The 20,734-nt window shown below is 38.3% G+C and overlaps 3 protein-coding genes across 9 annotated transcripts in view; 2 read left to right on the top strand and 1 right to left on the bottom strand.

The window, feature by feature from the left end:
* The window catches only part of LOC133529349 (serine/threonine-protein kinase Tao), a 30,363-nt gene extending 22,489 nt beyond the window's left edge, over window positions 1-7,874 (top strand). For all 6 annotated transcript variants that reach the window (XM_061867047.1, XM_061867051.1, XM_061867049.1 and 3 more), the window contains 5 exons: window positions 247-348; window positions 954-1,088; window positions 1,553-1,711; window positions 3,505-3,623; window positions 4,494-7,874. In XM_061867047.1, coding sequence (XP_061723031.1) covers window positions 247-348; window positions 954-1,088; window positions 1,553-1,711; window positions 3,505-3,623; window positions 4,494-4,617 — 639 coding nt within the window. In that variant the 3' untranslated portion in view covers window positions 4,618-7,874. The remainder of the gene's footprint in view (window positions 1-246; window positions 349-953; window positions 1,089-1,552; window positions 1,712-3,504; window positions 3,624-4,493) is intronic.
* Window positions 7,875-7,943: 69 nt separating this feature from the next.
* LOC133529351 (protein NipSnap) lies at window positions 7,944-13,852 on the bottom strand. The gene is made up of 6 exons (XM_061867054.1): window positions 13,641-13,852; window positions 13,379-13,561; window positions 12,334-12,502; window positions 11,806-11,939; window positions 10,630-10,763; window positions 7,944-9,575 (listed from the first exon to the last, which is right to left on the bottom strand). Exons 1-6 carry the CDS (start codon window positions 13,694-13,696, stop codon window positions 9,427-9,429), a joined length of 825 nt encoding a protein of 274 aa, XP_061723038.1. The 5' UTR covers window positions 13,697-13,852; the 3' UTR covers window positions 7,944-9,426.
* Window positions 13,853-14,275: 423 nt separating this feature from the next.
* LOC133529348 (rabankyrin-5) overlaps window positions 14,276-20,734 on the top strand; it is a 69,411-nt gene continuing 62,952 nt past the window's right edge. The window contains exons 1-5 of one of the 2 annotated variants that reach the window (XM_061867045.1): window positions 14,276-14,415; window positions 14,529-14,834; window positions 17,296-17,476; window positions 19,535-19,635; window positions 20,247-20,383. In XM_061867045.1, the coding sequence (XP_061723029.1) occupies window positions 14,412-14,415; window positions 14,529-14,834; window positions 17,296-17,476; window positions 19,535-19,635; window positions 20,247-20,383 (729 nt within the window). In that variant the 5' untranslated portion in view covers window positions 14,276-14,411. Of the gene's footprint in view, window positions 14,416-14,512; window positions 14,835-17,295; window positions 17,477-19,534; window positions 19,636-20,246; window positions 20,384-20,734 lie in introns of those variants that run through there. The other variant, XM_061867044.1, reaches the window with a different exon arrangement.

Genomic DNA, 20,734 nt, shown 5'->3' on the forward strand with positions numbered 1-20,734 from the left:
ATTAATTACATTGTAAGTTAATTGTAAAATAAGTGTAATTTTCTCATAAGTTACCTGAAATTTTTGCGTTAGAAATTGATTTCAATTTGAAAAGGAACAAGTTTTTAGGCATTAAAAAGTATTTTGGCTCTTGTATGCACCAAATTTTAAGCAAGTCTATTTTCGATCAATTTGCAACACAGTAGCATATACTACATATGACCTTTCAAACGGAGATATAGTAAATACCATTTTTTGTTTCACCAGCAAAAAGAGATGCAGATTCGTAAACAGTTTCGAGAGACGTGCAAGATTCAGACGCGCCAGTACAAGGCCCTCAAGGCGCAGATTTTACAAATGACAGCCAAGGTATGTACAGTCAGCATTAATAGTAGCGGATGAAACAACGCGCCAAAAGTATCTGATATTCCGGATAACTTTTCCAAATAAAATTTACTTTCAAAAGTATATCTTTTACAGTCTAAATTGTTCTACATATAGAACCATCAACTTTTAAGCTGTTACAGAATGGTAGATACTTTTGAAACCTTGTTTGATCCGCTACTTTTGATGCTGACTGTATTTTTTTTTTTAGATTTAATCTTTTTAACATTGACACAAAGTTTACTGTCGTGTGACGCTTGTCATTTCATTATTCACTACCTACTATTGAGTTGGACACGGACTTTTTATTCTTCAAGTGCACACAGTGCACAGGTGGGTAGTCTTTGTACAGACTTTGACAGAGCAAAGCGTGGCAGTGTCATTGTAAACGTTATTGTTTCATAAAATAGACGTTTTTGACGACACCTGTATAAAGTCCGTAGCTTGGTCAGAATCTAACACAAGAATGCTGCAAAAGAATGACGAACATCTGGGTATTTTATTGTTTGATTGTAATGTGTTACTTAGATACTTTTATTACAAATAAAAAAATAGTATGGCGTTAAATGGGTTTTGTTTCGTATTTTCAGGAACAACAAAAAGAAGTGATAAAGTCGCTGAAGGACGAGAAACGGCGTAAGCTAGTACTGCTGGGCGAACAGTACGATCAGAGCATCAGCGAGATGCTGCAGAAGCAGACGGTGCGGCTCGACGAGAGCCAGATGGTGAGGATTTCGTCATTTAGTAATGATTAGCGAAATTTATACCTATGTTATATTAGTAGTTCAAATTTGCGTTTGTAGTGTGGAGTATGCTCCACACTACACGTTTGCCCCGAAAGATCGGCGCGAGTGAGCAGTGCCGATTGTCAACGTGCATCGTCTTAGTTCAGTAATAGAATTCTCATCAGTGTTTCTAAAATGGTTTCTATTTTATTTATTTTATTTTATTACTGTACTAAGAATCGTCGGTCTGTCAGTGTCAGGCAGCAGAACACTTAAGGCCGGTCGCAGCGACTGATAGCCACAGCAGTGAATTACAAAATATCATAAAATATAGAATTAAAATCTAGTGTAAGTTTGAGCGATGACCGACAGTTTGATGCAACCGGCTAAGAGCCGTCAAAGCAGTCGAGGTCGGGCGCATCGCGCGTTAGAACGATTAGTAATGTTTTTGGTATTCGTGTCAGATGGAGTGCGAGCAGCTGAAGATGCAGCTGGAGCACGAGCTGGACATGCTGACGGCGTACCAGAGCAAGAGCAAGATGCAGGCCGAGGCGCAGCGCAACCGCGAGCGCCGCGAGCTCGAGGAGCGCGTCGCCGTGCGCCGTGCGCTGCTGGAGCAGAAGGTAAGTGCCAAGAATATACACTGCCTGCTGCTTCATATCGTATGAAGGTATGGAACCTTCCAATACGTGTGGCCCGACAGTGCAACACAGCTAAACACTTACCATTGATCGTAACTTATCCCGATTCTCAGTGTGCTCCGCGGAGCCCCACCAGAACGGGCTACGCGAGAATACTTGTATCAGGAAAAAAGAACTAGCTTTTCTACGTGCCTGGTCCACAGTGACAATTTAATTTGGGATCCCGTCAAGTATTTCACTTTTCAAAAGGGTTCCGTCACCGAAAAAGTTTGAGAACCTCTGCCATACGAATTTAGCTGTTTGCAGGTCTATTGTATTGTTTTTGCGCCCTGTGATGCGACTATCTCGACATGTTCGATATTTAAGCGTTTTCCACTTTACTAGTCAGCGCATATAATTAGGGATTGCAAACCGGATTGATTTTCAATCCGGCCGGATCCGGCCGGATTTTGGCCATGAGCCGGCCGGACCGGATCCGGATTGGTATAGGGACATTAAAGTTAATTAAATGACATATTTTTCTAGTTTTTTGCGTAATACGTATTCCTAAATCTATAATTTGAAGTTAATAAATAACTTCTTAACAGTAAAATAGAACTAAGGAGTAAAAAGTGTTACAATGTCAATATTACTTTAAAAACAAAATATGAAATCGGTTTTTTATTAAATTTAACCATTCACAAGTACTCAAATTTTCGATTATAATTATGAATTAGATTAGTTTCTAAAGCCTGATGATGGGATGTGGGGTGAGGAATGGAACTCCTTGAAAGGACAAGTTTTCGTAACTGTTCTTTGATTAAATTCTTTGTAACGTTGAAATCCATTCTAGTAACAAAAGAAGATATTTTACTTTTAACTAAAATTATATTAAATGCGCTCCAATATTATCTTGCTCTCATTTTTTTGTGCGAGAAAGTAGTAGAATGTATGATTAAAAAAATGATTTTTAGGGATAGAAGGGTAAATTATAGGGAACGAAACACGACACGGCGATCTCGTGCAAAAATAATAGAGTGTAGGATTAAAACCAATGCGGAAAGGGACTCCGTAAGAAAAGTTACATGGATCAAATAAATAAGTGGCTAGACGTAGAGTAGCACGTACGTACGAAGATGAAGGAAATTGCATAAAATTGTATGATTGTGAAGACAAAAGATTCTCTCTTAAATTTGAATAGAAAAGAATCTATATTTTATCATATATATAATCGGAGTAAACTAAAGATGATCAATATTATCATATATTTATTCACACATATTGATGAGCACAACTCAAGTCGGTTGAGTACCGGCGATTTAATCCTGTTCATTTGTTTAGTTTTAATCTCCTATCACAACATTATGACATAACATTAACCTTCTCTCTAGAATAAATTACAAATGCCTTCCATTGGATCTCCATCCTTTAATTTTTCCTTCTATTACAGTATTTATGTAATCGTCATATCATGCCACCAACATGAAAGAAGAAGAAATTCTCTCCTGTTCCCATTTATCGTCATAATAAATATAATTTTATCTCACTAAATTTAAACTTCTTTATTCGTTTTTTGTTCTATTCAACTTCATACCTCTCATCCGTCGCTTTTTCTTCATTTAAAACGCACAGCGCGTGCTGTATTTAGGCGTTTCTTTTTATTTTACCGGATCCGGTCCGGATCCGGTGATTTTTACCGGATCCGAAAGCTCTTGAAAAGTGTCGGATCCGGCCGGATTACCGGATCCGCCGGACCGGATTGCAATCCCTACATATGGTACAATGTTGTTTGTCAGATGGAGATGGAGAGCGCGCAGTTCCTGGCGGAGCGCGCCGAGCGCACGCGCATGCTGCACGAGCGCCACGAGCGGGAGCTCGACCACTTCGACAACGAGTCCGCTCGCCTCGGCTTCAGGTGACCACTGCTCGATTGCATTCACCAGGAATCGACTTTTTCTATTAGCCACACACGGTTTCATACAATAGTTATTTACGATACAAGTGCGAAAAATAGAAAATTCGTAACGAGTGACGATAAATTAAAACACGACCGAAGGGAGTGTTTTAAATCGACACGAGTTGCGAATTACCTATTCGCACATGTATCGTACAACGTTTTACAGTACATATGACCCTTTAAATTTTCGATAGTTATATAAAGTGCTAATTTACGCACTAGTGCGAAAAAGTAGCACCATATATACTGTAAAATATATAAAAACGTAACTACGTGCGACTTTTTGACATTTTAAAAGTTCTGGCATCGAGGAGTTTCTGAAATATCCAAAGAGCCACAGAAATTATTTGAAAGTGTATCAGGTGCAGTTAAATCAGACTCGTACATATAACCAGTTATAATATGAATCTTATAAAATGATTTTTTCGGCTCGGGTCCTAATTGTTTAACAAAGCCTTTGTTTCTTTATGCAGAGCGTTCTTAGGCGCGTGCCAAAGCAACCGTGTCGTTGATAAGCAACTATCGTGATAGTATTGAGGTTTAAATTCATGTAGCTTATCCGAAGCACAGCGGGTGTCAAAACCGCAGGTCATTTTTTTTTTTGAGATTAAACGTGTTATCTCCGAACGAGCTGTTTCATGAATTTGAACCATATAAATAGGATTGTAAAATTGGTTTTACGACGTTTTTACCAGCAGCAGAAGTTCGCACTGCGAAAACTGCTTTTATTTAACAGAGTAAGGTCCGAGCCGAAAAAAATCTGCCTAACTCCTAAATACTGGGTCTCGTATGCATGTGAATGCAATAAAGCATACTGTTTGTCCACAGCGCAATGGCGATCGCGGAGAGCAGCCGGGACGGGTTCGGCGACGAGGAGCAGTCGCTGTCGGGCTCCATGCTCTCGCTCGCACACTCCAACTCCTCTGCCTCCTTCCCCGCCGGCTCGCTCTAACTGCACCCGCCCCACCCCACCCCACCCGCACACATGCTTTTGCCAGAAGCAAATGAGGTATCTTGTTGCCATTATATTTGTGGCGGCGCGTATCAAACGTGCGAGTTCATGGAAAATATCACATTTTGTAAGGATTTTTGTACGTCTGATGTGCACCGACACTTTCTTTGCCAAATTCTCCTGTCGTCGGACAGTTAGTATTAGCGAAGTGACAAATAATTATTATTTCTAGTTTTATTGGCGGTCGTAGTACGAGTTAATCGAATCGGCAGAAAGCCTGTTCTAATGTTTGCTGAACGTTTCGCGTATATGCTTTTGGCAAGAGCATACTAGATTCATCTCCCCATTTAATTACTGAGACTGTCCTGCCCTCCCTAGAAATGAGTATGGAAATGATAATGTCTACGTTTAAAAATGGCGATTCCAAATTGTTACGCTGTTATTTGGCAACGTTGCCCACGCTTTGTTTGTGATTATGATGTTTTTTGTTATGTCTTCCAATTGTACCGCAGTATTCGTAGTCTACAAAGGTGGTTCGGGAGGGCATTTCCTATTCTACATTATTTAAGTTTATGCACTCCATAATTAAATAATTATATCTTAATAACTGCGACGACGCGGCTCCGGCTCAATAGGACAATCCGTTTATTCTAACACTAGTTGATAGCATATGTAATATTACAGGTTTATTCCGTTTCTAATACTGTAAAGTTAGCGTGTACATCAGTGGTGTACGCTTACCTCTCGCCGGGGCCGCGGTGTGTGACGAGTGCCGACAGAGCTGATATTTAAATTATGCAGTCGTGTGAGAATGAAACGCTTTTATATTAGACATTTATGCAGTAGGGCGGGTCCGTTGGTCTCCCGGCGCGGTGTCGCGACTGTTCATTAGACGAAGCGAGGTCCAGTGATACATGTACGATGTGATATTGACCTTCGCAGGCGACTCGGGTGTTTTGTGAATAAAACCATTCGGAATATACCTATAAACGATCTCTTAGTCGTAAGAAAATTAATACTGTTTTCTTAAAATCAATTTTACTAGGATACGATTAGGCCGTCCATCTATAAAAAGCAATATTTTTAAATGCGTCAGATCAACGGAGCCCGGCCTAGTAGAGGGCATGATTAAACTAAAAACTTAGTACTCCTGATCTACTTGTAATGTATGATACGTAGTTTACTAAGTTTACCTAGTGGTTGAGGTAATTTTTGAATCTTATTACTCTGTGAAGAGTAAGAGTAAGAAAACTTCGAAAAATACCGTGATCATGTGAAATAATATTGTAAGGTAAAGTTTGTAGTCGGAGAGTCGTTGCGCTGATTGAAAGCTACGCTTGAAGTGTAGCCATGGCATTATTAGAAGACGTAGGCCACCCGAGCCCCGCCCGAGCCAACGAACGGAAACACTATACAACACAACAAACAAACATTAGATAGTCAAAATTATAATATTCATATCATTAGTTTTTACTTTAGGAACAATTTGTGCATGTAATTTATTGTAAGTTAAATTCTTTAACGATTGAACTGATATGCTTTTGCCTGAGTTAGTTATATATTTAGGGATCTTTGTGACGGTGCGACTGGCATCGTGTTCGCTTTATTAGATTTTAATTGTTTAATGCTTTATTAAAACGTTACAAAAACGCAGGTGCTCAGCAAAGAATAGTGTAACCGACTGCCGATCGAGTTTGTAAATATAATAAAGTATTTATACGACGTTTGTACTGCGCAAGCACGCGTTTGCCTTACCGTAGTGGCAGAGGGCTCGGCGTTTGTATATAGAGAACAATAATATATGTGTAACTATTATACATAGTTGGTTACTTTTGTAAGGTGCGCGTGTGTGTACATTATTGTGGAGGCGACGGGCCGAGCGGCCCGCTCTAGTGCTATTTTCTTTATTTAGTGTCCTAATAACTATTGTATTGTCAACTAAGCTTACCAGTCATGTATGTATAGACGATTGATATAATTAATTTAACGCCGATTTTAGTCATAAACATCCAAATTTAGTTTATGATAATTTAAATGTATCTCGTTTTATTTTCTTCCCACGTCACTTGTAAACATCACATAATGGCGTGAACCACTTGTATTATTTTATGGAAGGTTAATTAGAAAATGTAATTCACGACCTAAGCGAAATAGATATTTAATTCGTAAAATGTTTGAAAAAGACTTGCAATAATTTTATCAAATTTCAGTGCACAACGCCGTAACTTGTGGATCGAGTAATTATTAGGTATGGCGTTGGGCACCCTAAAGCACTTTAAAAACCTATCCTCCCCTCCTGAACTGACCAAGTAAATGACAATAATCTCTAGACACAGCCTTACTCCACTCGTCATCCTGACTGTACATAAGAATAAGGCCGGCATGGGCGAAATGTAATTCGAGATGGGTTCCGGACTCCGGACGGATATCATTTAGTCACGTCAAAATTCGTCGTTTAAATTAAAACATAGCAGAAGTGAATAGCCAATCAATCCACAGCCACTTTCGACCTCTGCTTAACAGTTTCCATTCGTGATATATTTAAGGATGCTAGGTCGTTGTAGGACGCGACTAACGTCGTTAACACATTTGAAACCGAAGCACACCGGAATTGAACTGTAAGAAGCTGTATTTTCGCTTTGGACCGATAGACCGGCAGATAGGGACGTAGTGGCTCGCTGTTAGTGCTCAGCTGGAGTGCCATGCGACAAGGACCTTTTATACTCGATTGACACACAATTTATTATTACATATTTATTTACATGACAAATGTGAGTCGCGAAATTCTTGGTGCATCGGCGGAAGGCGTGAGTATAGTCGCGTAGGCTCTTTCCTGTTCAACCTCCCACCCTTAGCTGTTCTCAAATTAGATGTTTATCATCCTTCAACCCTCACGACTTTCAACAAATTACTAAATATTACGATATAGAAGTACCAAACTCGTAGGTAGCGATCACGTAATATTATGTACATTGTAACAAAATGTTTTTTTATTTTTATTTTACCATTGTATAGTCGTTTATCTTATCACCGATAGGTAGTTAGCAATATTTGACAGATAGGTGAGACAAGGCGGCGCGGCCGCGGCCGGCGCCGGCCGTTGTTGATTTCATTTTATTTTTTGTTATATATTTAAATAACACAATCGACTTGTAGTTTTAATAATTATTATCATTATAATTATTATTATATTGTAATATAATCTTATTAATGAAAAAAATCAAACTAAAAATAAAAAATAATAGAAAGAAATTAAATTGTGTACTTATTTTTATTCCTTTTCTTCGACGTATCTGCAAAAAAAATGTATAGAAAACAACAATGGGTTCGTCAAAAGACGTTTAATAATATTTTACATAATGGCTAAAGATAAACATACAAAAAAAAAAAGGTTTGCGTCTATTATCTAATAAAAGTAATTGTGCTTAGAGTAAATAAAGAGCAAGGATTTCATTTACAGTAACAAGTAATTGCACTTAAACGTAATCTGTATATCTTATAAAAATAAAATGCAAACTGCATTCCTGACTCATAATTTCATTATAACTGCAGGATCTTTCCGTCAGTACGGTGTTAAAAATATTTATTATTTACACAGAATGGAACAGCATTAGAACTATAGTTGGAGCAATTGCGTTAATTGATAAACTTAGATATTGTAGAAGTAGTAAGGTATTTGTGTGTATTTTGTTATAAAAATAGGATCAAAATCGGTCGAGTATTTACAACAGAATCCTTAGGACTAGCCACGCTCGGTTCGTTTAGTTTCAAATGCATAAGGAAAATGGAAATAACAAGTTTAGGCTCCAAAAAGGCATCAATTCATATTCGTTTGCAAATTTGTTAAGAACTATCACTTGTTTACAACATTTGATGTCACTTATATGTATTAGTAAGACGGTAAACTACAAAGTATATCAAAATAGCTGTTGGTAAACATCCAGAGATTTAAAAACATATGTAAATATATTCTCGAAGACGACTGCTATTTTTGCCAGAGAAAAAATGCCTTGAAATGCTTTTTCGAACGCAAAAAGTGTCGACTTGGATAATTTTTTAGTTCTGATATGTTTAATGATCTTGAATTTTGAACTGTAATACAAATCTACTATAAAATTGCTACGACATACAACGGAACTAATGCAGAATTATGGTCAGTATTATAGCTAGGTGGCTCTGGGAGTGTATGCTCTTAATTCTTCTGAATAGGGTCCACACAGAGCAAGCGCTCGGGCGAGGTAATCGCACGCGCCGCCTCGAGGAGTCTACACTGGCCGTAGTGTGCGCTAGGAAATTGCCTCGCGCGTATGCTCGCTCTGTGTGGACCCGCCTATTGATTCAGTTGTTTGTAACGATACCAGACTCCAGTTAACTAATCATTTGTAGTTATGCCTAACGTTCTACATAGTATACCAAGAAGCTTGTAATAACAATGGAGGTTGCATTTAGAAATAAATGTTAGGGCTGAGTTTATTAACCTATGTCACTTTCCTCTATCTTTAGAGTGAATGCTTCGACTTTCACGGCTAATGTAAATAATGCCGAACAGCGCCATCCAGTTCCTTTTTTTCTAATACATAATTAACGTCATATTTCCGTGCCTCAAATGTTAATTTTACGTACAAACTCCAATGTTTTTAATCTTCTTAGCGCCACTGGCACCATCCCACTAATTCGGGCTTAACCGTTTAAACCGTTAACCCAGTATCAAATTGTACTGGTAACGATGGTAACTCCAGGTTAAACCGGTTACCCCCCGGTTAGTGGGGTGTGCAGGTGGCATGTTCGTAAATCTGTGGTGGTAGGGCATTACTGGGTGGGCGAGAACTCCGTGGGCTCGAGGATGCGGCAGTGCATCTCGCGGATGAGCGGCACGGTGTAGGCCACGCACTCGTCCCAGCCCGGGTTGCGCCACGTGCGGTCGCGCGTCTCGCGCCGCGCCTGCAGGTCCTTGTAGCCTGAGGAGTGGTTACATCCTTGTTAATGGAGCGTGGATGGACTGTAGGTTTTAAACTAGCATGGCATAGTTTGTGATAGCCGAAGTAACAAATATCCTTAAACTTGTTCCCATGACATCTAACAAAGGCGTGTATTTGGCCGGTTTGGCCGTTATTAGATCCACACAGAACGAGCCGCCTCGCGAGGAAATTGCCGCGCGAGGCAGCTCGGTCTGGGGAGACATGCCTCGCTCGAGGCATTGCGGCCGCGAGTGCGTATGCTTCGCCCGAGGCACGTCTACACAAATCGTTTTGTGTGGTACCGCCTATCGACTCTTTGTTGCTGACTGTACTAACTGACACGTACGTGTGTATGTTACACGTTTAGGTTCTTTCCGCGTGTGTATTACTCGTATTGGTCTTAACATCGGTATAAACTACTTATCAAGACAAATAATTATATTCTGAAGTTGTAAATACAATCAACAAACCGTTACTAATTGCCGGCTGTGCCGACTAACTAAATAAATAAAGACCATGGCTAATTCTTTAAAACCTTATTTCATACATAAGTGTCTTGCAGAATGTTATTATGGTTTACTCACTTAGCCAAATTTTTTCTATTAATTTTAAAAATTTATGTTATAATAACATAAATTTTGAAATAGTCTACCTCTAAAGTAGAGTTCAATAGAGTTCAAAAAGACAAATAATGTAAATAAATATGACAGATTTTGTTAGCATTTCAAATAACATAGCAACACATATGTTAATAATTAACATATATTTTTACTAGTAATTGATATAAATAAAAGTTTTAAGTATATATGTCACCGTAAAATTGTAAACACTCGTCAGTTTATAATCTCGCTAGTTACATTATAAACTGACGGTAGTTAGCTAACCTAACCTACGTTAGATTATAAACTAACGGGTGCACAATCTTACGGTATCATATATATAACCTGTTGATAAAATCATGGTTGTTCACAAAGAGTGCGAGATTACGAAGAAATTAAGGTATATTCTTTATATTATTTATCTTTTCTATTGAACTCCCTTTTACGTTACTTACACCAAATATGATGAACATTGTAAAGCCTGCCGATCTGTGAGAAGTATCCAGCGAAGGCCTCGTTCTGCGCGCGCCTGTAGGACAGCCCGCGAGCCCAGTTGTTGCCCCACTCGATCATGGTGCCTGGCTTCAAGCTGTTAACAAAAACATAAATTAGTTGTGTGTATAAGCCCGACCGCAAAAATATTTTAGCGGTACACTCGGCAACATAAGTGACTTAGGAGGCCATGTGTTTAAATTTAAGCACACTCTTATTTTCTTTATGATAAAGTTCAGTTCAGTAGCCTCCTTAACCACGACTGGCTTAGCAGCCTGTCTGCTTGTCAAACTGACATATGAGTCGTTTAACCCTTTGAACGCCAAGAGCCACTAAAGTGGTCGTGTGCTGTCGTGCCGACCACGCCAATGACCACTAAAGGGGTCATGGCAGACACTGTCAAAGCAATTTTACTGTTGACAGATAAGGTTGAAATTCGTTTCTCACTAGTTGAGATGTTGGCGTGTATGCCACATTTTGATGCGAGAGAGAAAGTGTTCAAAGGGTTAACTTCAAACTCAGATAAATACATGTCAGATTATGCGATTTTGGTATTAAGATAAGGTAATAGGGTAGATATTTCATGAGGGTGGAATGGATTTATCAGCGCTTGAAGTTAAGCAACACATATTTGCTAACATCTGCGTAACTTACTTTCTATGCACATTATTCGTGTGTCAAACTGGTGGTAGCCATGACACCGTATGGTCTGCTAAGCTACTTCTGTTAGTCTGACCGTGACCACACATATTGATATAATAAAGTAAGTAACATTTACACTGGCTAGATATAGTCTGTTAGCAAATCACTGATTTATCAAAGTAAAGACAAGTGTCTTCTCTCAGTTCTAATTTATAACTTAAGCGCTAAGTAGGTTGCTAAGAGTGCCAAGGACACCTAGAGGCGTCGGATACAGTCGTGCCCACAGCGCCAAAAACACGTACAAGTGTTTATGGCGTACACTGTCCAAGCTTCACACTTTCAAGTAAGGTTTACTACATTAGGTCGCTTGCGCCCGTGACTATGGCGTGGAAGTGACGTTTTTGTTCATGACGTAAAGAGTTCAAAGGGTTAAAAAAAATAATTATAGTGTATAATAGCACTCCATGTATGGAAAAAACTATTTTTTATTTACGCACCTGTAGGACCGTATTTCATAGATGTTGCTAGGCTCGCGAGGCTCTCCTGAGGGCCAGAAGCTGAAGGCGAGCAAGTACTGCAAGTGCCTCGAGCGGACGTAGCCACCACGTTCTTTTTCCAGAGCCGAGTATTCCTGAGCAAATGAAAAGCAAGTTACATTATTTTTTTTATTGATTGTGGAACTGCCTTATTGCAAGGTTAGAAGGACCACCAACAATCAGGTAAGAGTGTTTCCATGTACAGTCAGCAATACTATTCGCTTAGCACCTTTGGATACAAACTTCAAAGCAGGGTCACTTTTCTCTGCAGCTGACTGTACAATAAATAGTCAATATCAAATCTTAACTCAATCTTCTGAGATCTTTAGCAGCATTCCATTAATGTTACTTATGAATGCTATGCATAATACTTATTTTCGGTCTACTACCTATTACTTGGCTAAAAAATGTTAGAGTAATTTTTTAATATACACTGCTGGTAGAGTGGAGTGCTTTAAACAGAACTTCTTACAAACCATATTCACTTACAGGGGACTCCTTGAATAAAGTCTTTGCTTTGTCTATCTTCTCGAACCCTCCAGTGTAACGCCAGAGGTGCAGCGCCTGGTCCATGTCTCCGACTGACACTGTCCATGATCCTACCAACTCGCATCCCAGGTCTTCCTTGTGAGAGTGGACAAACTCTGATGAAGTTTTGCTAAAATACAAATTTGAGATTATTCAACAACTATGAATTATAAAATCACTAATTAACCCCTTTACCAGGCCACACCAATCAATGTAATATTGTACTGTAAACTAACAAATTGTATGAGTCATGTTACATGATTAAATAAATGAATTGAATTGAATTTAAAAGGCTTTCCTAAAAAATCCAAATATATTTCAATTAATCCAGCTTTGACAATACATTTGAAGACAAGTCACATTTCCCAAAAGTCAAATCTAATTTGAACCTTAAGACGGATTGCTAAGGTACAAATTCTATTGACGCGTATGTGGACTACAAATTGTACTATGCCTGGAAAAGTACTGCGGTAGGGGGTCAAAAGACCCCATGGAAAGTGTTGTTAATTACAAGTTACACTTATTGTTGCAGCAAAGGTGTTAAAAACAGTTATCAATTTGTACACAAATTAGTTTTTGCAGAGCATTATTTTTTTTTCAAATTAGAGGATCTTTCAAAGTGCCAGCACATTTATCAACTAAATTAATTAATAAAAAATTCTTGTCAAAACATACTGTCAAAATAAAACACTTTCATGTTTGTATTTGTTTGCATACAGAAACAAATGACTACAAATTAAAACATTTGATTTAACAAACACATTTAGCTGTAATTGTTTTATGGCTACATGGCATCTACATGGTGTAGCTATGTGATATGGAACCGTAAAGGTCAAGGATCTATTGATAACATAATGGTAAACAATTTAGCGCGTTATCTAGCTGCTGATCTAATAATATATTAAGTATGTTCTATTTGTAGAATGTTGCATAACAGCACTATTTCTTTGTTGCTAACGGCCAATATACTATTTTTACTTATGTAAGATAGGCGGGGCATACGTACTAGTTCTTCAAATATTTATCTACACTGTCCGGTCTAATGTTGTGCGTATGAAGCGCATATACAATCTCCTTGTCACTTAGCATGCGACTGTGAGACTCCTTCGTAGGCTCTATCTTCCGCACCAACAGCTTGGACAGCCAGCCATCTTCAGCATTTAGTTTTGCTCCACTGGTACTGATCAATCTACAAAAATAACTTTCACTATACACAGATGTTCCAAATATAAACCGGGCCACTTGACATGGGCAATAGCGGATAATACCTTGCATTCTTCGGAATTGCAGAACCCAAACTTAAAATCCTATTTACAGAATTCATTTTGAAGTAAGTACTGAAGACGGCAACTTGGACTTTCAGGAGGCTAGGCCGTACTCTGAACTTGTTATCAATTCAATTGACAAAATCACTTGAAGGTTATCTGAATATTTTTGGAGAATCGGCGACATCTATCGAGTAACAGGAACATTAACCCCCATGAATGATAAAAAGTTTGAAGTGTTGATTCTGATTCCCTGGGAGACTAAATACTATTTCGCACTGTAATTTTCGCATTAATTTCGGTTTTTCATGTGTAAAGACAATAATAATTATTAAAACTTATTTAAAATCTAATTTTCCGGATAAAAAATCTAGGTGTTAGGGTCAACATATAATAAAAAGAAAAGAGTATGTTTCCGTTACGCGCGACATACGATTCATTAGTTAGACAAATAAACTTGGAATAATTACTCAATCCTACATTTTTTTTTTATTTAACATGTTTTAATCAATATACTTAGATAGATTTATGGCACTGCTAGGTCTGCTAGTGATTCAACAACTGATTTTTGTATTATTTACCTTATGTTTTCTTTAACAAAGATCAACGTAAAATGGATTAACATTATAGCGTTTTTGACATTCGACTTTTTGCTTTGGTAATTGTCAATTTGTCAATTTCCAATTAACGTTTAATCTTTTTTATATTGATAAAGAAATATAGTAAAAAGTGTAGTACGCTTCCTGCGGAGATAAGCGTCAACAAAGCCTCGTCATGGGTGAGTAGCTTTCAACAAAATCGAGAGTCATCTAAGTCGAAGTTTGATAGTTGTTTTGCAATGGTGGGCGGTGTAGCAAGTAACTGTAACTGCGACTATGTTTGTTTGCGCAGCGTCCAGCGAGGTGACGAAGCTTCAGCAGCACTTGGCGCTGCTGAAGGAGGAGTACAGTAAGCTGCAGAGTCACTGTGCAGAGGTGGAGCGCAAGTATACACTTGCGGCCGCATCGGCCGGTGACTTGAGCGAAACGAGTTTCGTCGCGCGGCTGCTCATGACCGTAGCGACACTCTACGGCAGAGAAACCTATTCCGATATACAAATAAAGTTACAGAGCAAGTCTATGCCGGGTCATAAGTTTGTCTTGTGTGCCCGATCTGATGATTGGAATGAAGAAGCATTAAAGAACCTGGAGGAGTTGGGTGAGTTTGTTTAATTGTTTGTAACATTTCCAAAGCTTATTCATTACTATTTTCATGCTGCTATTTGTAGAAAATACCCGGGTCCACACAGAGCGAGCATGCAATTTCTTCACACACAATACAGCCAGTGAAGAAGTGCGTTTTCCTCGCCCGAGCGCGCCGAGGCACGTCTACACTGGTCGTATTGTGCGTGAAGAAACTGGCTCGCGCATATGCTCGCTCAGGTGTCCTATTGATTTTTGATTAAAGATAAAGATTTTATTTATTTATAAGAGCTGGCAAGGGTACTTAAAGCATCGCCAGTTAACTTGTTATAAAAATGAATGCATTGTCCAATGAATGACTTTTGTACTTTGCGGACACGAAGAAAGTTTCGAAAGTTTAGAAAGCTTATTTTTATTTCTAGTGTTATAGTTTTGGACATCTGAATTCTTAGTGAAGGAGTCTAGATTCTTAACAACATAAATAATACTATCATGGATGTATTGGGAAGCTACAGTTAAAATATTAATTTCGTTGAAAAGTTCTCTTAATGATTCATGTGCTCTTAAGTTATATATAGAGTGAATGGCTCTCTTTTGTAAGACAAATATAGTCTGTATGTCAGCTGCTTTGTCCCAAACCAAAATAACTATAATAGACAAGGTGAGCTGTCTCAACATTGGTCAATTGCCTGATTCTCCTAACAGCGTAGTGGCTGAGCTTAATTTGTTAGCTAGCATTCTTATATGAAGACTCCATTGTAGATTTTTGTCCAATGTTAAACCAAGAAACAGTGCTTTATCTACCATCTCTAAGCATTTATTATTCAAAAGTATTTTAGTCTCGACTGGTTTAACATTCGGCAAAGAAAATCTAATACATTTGGTTTTCTTAGCAGATTCGCAGACTGCTTCTTTGGCCAAGTAATGATTGGAAGAATGCCAATATGCATAATAGTTTGATTGTATGAGTAGTAGTCAATACGCAGAACGCAAAACATTGATATGCATATTTACTTTTCGTAGAATAATTATTTAGTAACTGTCACAATTACCTCAGAAACTATTGGTCGAAACACAATAGTCAAATGATCATATGGCATCAATATTGATTAGCAAAACTTCCCTCTTATTTATGGCTAGACTAGGACATGACTAACATACACAACAACTTTTAGTTTGAGTCTGATAAACATGGTTTTGATACATTTAATTATGCACTTATTTCTATTAACACAAATGAGTCAAATGACCATAAAATCTTATACCTTTAAATGAGCAATTCTTCAATACATACATTTATATATTTTGGGGTCTGATCGCCTCTATCGACTTCATTGAGATTTGCTATATGGAGGTTTTCGGGGGGCGAAAAATCGATCCAGCTAGGTCGTATCTCTAGGAAAACACGCATTTTTGAGTTTTATGTTTTCGGAGCAAGGCATGGTACCTAATGCAATATAGGTTTTTATTATCTTGGATCTTGTAGGTACCATGGCCCACACTGTTTACTGTCCATTGGTGGACCTTATTACAAAAGGCATAGCATAAGGTCAACCGGTGGACAGTTAAGAGTGATGCTGTTTGTGCCTTGGAAGATTTAAAAACTGGAGACGCCTTGACTGTAATTTTCTGTACAAAACAGTCTGCCGATTTTTGCGGGGGAGGGGCACGTCAAATGTATGGCCATTTCTATGTAACGTACAAATAGCCATGTCAGATAAACGTCAGTCCATACGATACATATGACCATTGGCCGAGCTTTTCGTAAAACGTTAATTGACTAAACATTCCTTAAACTAAAAGATTACTCTGCCAAATGAAAATCGTCCAATAATAGTTCTGCTAATTTATACAGAAGCGAACTGAACTGTATGTGAACCAAGAGTCTGCGTAACGTTAGTCGACCAAAAGTTACTTCTACAAATGAATCACTGCGAAACGATATTCGGCGAATCGTTGTCTGCGAATTAATTTTCGGAGAATCATTAGGTACCCGAATATAACATGTGATACGTTATTCGACTAAACATTCTTCAAACGAAAAGATTACTCTGCCAAATGAAAATCGTACAATAATAGTTCTGAAAATTAACACAGAAGCGAACTGAACTGTATGTAAACAAAGAGTCTGCGTAACGTCAGTCGACCAAAAGTTACATCTACAAATAAATCACTCTGCGAAACGATATTCGGCGAAATAATTGTCGGAGAATCATCAACCCGTTCGTTCAGTGTGGACCCGCCTAATAGTGTATGACAATAAATAAAATTATTAATTTGTACATTGTTGTCTTTAATCTATTATATAAATGATATGATAATGTAATTTGAGTATTTGCATTTTCAGTGTGGTTTAACCACTTCTATCAACTCAGTCTATGTTAACATCATAAAAACACAAAATATATCATTTTATGGCCTTGTGTCTTAAATGTATCAGTTCTGACTATGACTTATCAATGATAATACATTTCCAGACTGGTCAGTGCTCCCTGACGATGTTGGTGCAGCGCTGCTCAAATGGCTTTACACAGATGTAGTGGACCTGACCCGGGGCGACATGTTTGCACTTCAGCTCATGAAGTCCGCAGCCAACTTCAAGCTCAATGGTTTAGTGGGAAAGTGTGAGCAGGCCCTTATAGCCAGTGTTGGAGTCAGGTAAGGATTTTTAAACAACTTAATTTTTTTATCAATGTTCTTAATTTTAACTCAAATAAAAACGTAGAGTCAGACCAAGATAAGTCGGCAGCGATTTTGATAGCCCAGATGGTGCAAGTTTCAAGTAAACATTATAATTTCATAGAAGTTTGATGTTTAATATAACCCATACACTGTCTGGGACTATCAAAATTGCTGCCTACTTATCTTGGTTTTACTCTAATAGAAAAATCTGAGTCCTTTTATTCATACTTACATTGGTAAGTTTTTAATGAAACATAAATCATCCATCAATATTAATCATTGACTGTTATAATCATACCAAAGAAGAACTATACTTGATGTGGCCACTGATGGCAATGATGGTCCGTATGACAGTTCCTCAAATTCACTTTTGGATAGATTTCATTTAAGAAATAATTGAAGTAGGTAATAGATTTTTACTGTATTTTTATGACTTAATTGTTGCATTTCTAAAGAAAAAATATTGTTAAAGTACCAAAAAAAGTTCAAAACATTTGACATTGACAGTTACTCCAAACACAAAAGTGGCCAAGTGCGAGTCGGACTCGCCCATGAAGGGTTCCGTACCATTTATGACGTATTAAAAAAACTACTTACTAGATCTGGTTCAAACCAATTTTCGTTGGAAGTTTGCATGGTAATGTATATCATATATTTTTTTTAGATTTTTCATTCCGTTATTTTAGAAGTTACAGGGGGGGGGGGGACACACTTTTTTTCACTTTGGAAGTGTCTCTCGCGCAAACTATTCAGTTTAGAAAAAAATGATATTAGAAACCTAAATATCATTTTTGAAGACCTATCCTTAGATACCCCACACGTATGGGTTTGATGAAAAAATTTTTTTTTTAAATTTTTTATGACGTATTAAAAAAAAACTACTTACTAGATCTCGTTCGAACCAATTTTCGGTGGAAGTTTGCATGGCAATGTATATCATAGAATACATCTACTTACCAAGTTTGAACAGTATAGCTTTTATAGTTTCGGAAAAAAGTGGCTGTGACAGAATCGGACAGACAGACGGACATGACGAATCTATAAGGGTTCCGTTTTTTGCCATTTGGCTACGGAACCCTAAAAAGACTGCTACTATATAAATCGCAAGTCAGACCCCACATGGAGTACTGCTGTCACCTTTGGGCAGGAGCACCTGGATGCCAGCTTGTACCATTCGACTCAGTTCAAAGGCGCGCTGTATGAATCGTCGATGATCCCAAACTCACAAGCAGCATTGAACCTTTAAGTCTAAGGAGAGACTTTGCCTCCTTATGCGTGTTCTACTGCTTGACCAATGGGCTGTGCTCTGAAGTATTGTTTGACATGATGCCAAAGGCCACTGTCTATCACCGCACCGCTCGCTGTCGGCAGGGTGTTCATACCCTAGAGCCTAAATGATCACGCACTGTACAGTTTAAGGGGAATTTCTTCTGCGGACGCTTTTTAAAGGGTTGGCAACGCGCATGTAACACCTCTGGAGTTGCAGGTGTCCATAGGGTACGGTGACTGCATACCATCAGGCGGGCCGTATGTTTGGTTGCCACCGACGTGGTATAAAAAAAAAAGAACTGTCACAGGGATCATCATTGGCCACATCAAGTATAATAGTACAGGTAGGTCTTCTGGCATTGACACTATAATAAATAAATATTATTATTACTATCTTTATGAATACTGGATACAGGTCATATCAGATGTCATAACTGCCTGCTTGCATATTAAATAAATAAATAAATATATGGGGATAATCTTACACAGATCAACCTAGCCCCAAACTAAGCAAAGCTTTTGCTATGGGTATCAGGCGACAATATACATAAATGTATATAGATAAATACATAAATATATATATAGAAAACACCCAAGACTCAGGAACAAATATCTGTCATCATCACACAAATAAATGCCACATTGAAGCATTACACAGCTACATTGAAAGACGAAATAAGGACAACCTTAGACATGCGGGTTATATTTTGATTAGTCGAAAGATTAAAAATAATAATTGAAATTAGCATTGTTTTTTTATTACAGGACTTGTGTAAAGTTTTACTCGGCTGCTGATGAGATTGGGGCATCGGCTCTCAAAGAACATTGTTCCGGACTTATTTCTGCTCACTGGGATGATCTCACAGGTAATTTTTTTACCTTTAGAATAAATTTATCTTCCTCTTTCTTCTTTTTCCTGGCTGTTGTCACTTTCTATTTGGGGTGAGCCCTGCTAGCAACCCTGTGCCACATCACATGGCTGTGGGTTGTCTCTTCTGTTGTATTTCTTCTGCATATCATTTTTTAGGGTTTCATACTGAAAGGGAAAAAACGGGGCCTTATCACTAAGACTCCGTCCTGTCTGTTTGTCTGTCTGTCACCAGGCTGTATCTCATGAAGACTCCCATACAACAAACGTGATTTTTTTGCGTAATGGTACGGAACCCTTCGTGCGCGAGTCCGTCTCGTACTTGGCCAGTTTTTATGGTTTCAAGCCAAATTATAAGTGGTTGGTACTTTTTCCCTTTTAACATAAAAGAGGTCACTCATTATTTTATTCATAAATGGTCATCATCCTGCCTCATTGTATGTCCATATCTTTAGGACAACTTGATATTAAATATATTTATATTTTAATGAAAATTGTTGTGATTTTCTAATGAGCTACCACCATTAGAAAATAAACACAACTTTTAAACAACTAACCGATATTTTACCTTAGTCTGAACCTAATTCAACATTACAATTAATTCGCCAGGGGAAGACTTCGCGCACATGTCGTCCGCCCTGCTGTACCGCATGTTGAAGAGCAAGACGCCGCAGCCGCTGCACGGCGCCGTCCGGCTGCTGCGGGAGGACGTCGTGTTCCTGTGCCTCGTCGAGAACCACGCCAATGTGAGTACACTTTATTTTGCCAAGCTTATACCCCGCATTTTAGTTGTGCTGCTACTAGTACATGTGTCACAGACGTAGTTGGGTCAAAATTACTATTATTTAACATAAATGAGGTTTAAAATTAATTAAAACATAACGCGCAATAAAGTCTATATCTAAAACATTCCATTTGTTTGCACGAAACGGTTTGCCTACTCCTTTTTCACCTTTTTGGTACGGACGGCTAAAGAATGGAATGCACGCCCACCATCTGTATTCCCTGATAAATATGACCTCAGTCTCTTTAAAGCAAGAGTGAATAGGCTACTACTGAACGGTGAGTTCCATCTTAGGCCCTGTCTTCACATTCCA

Source organism: Cydia pomonella, chromosome 20 (assembly GCF_033807575.1).
Source record: "Cydia pomonella isolate Wapato2018A chromosome 20, ilCydPomo1, whole genome shotgun sequence".
Classification (NCBI taxonomy): domain Eukaryota; kingdom Metazoa; phylum Arthropoda; class Insecta; order Lepidoptera; family Tortricidae; genus Cydia; species Cydia pomonella.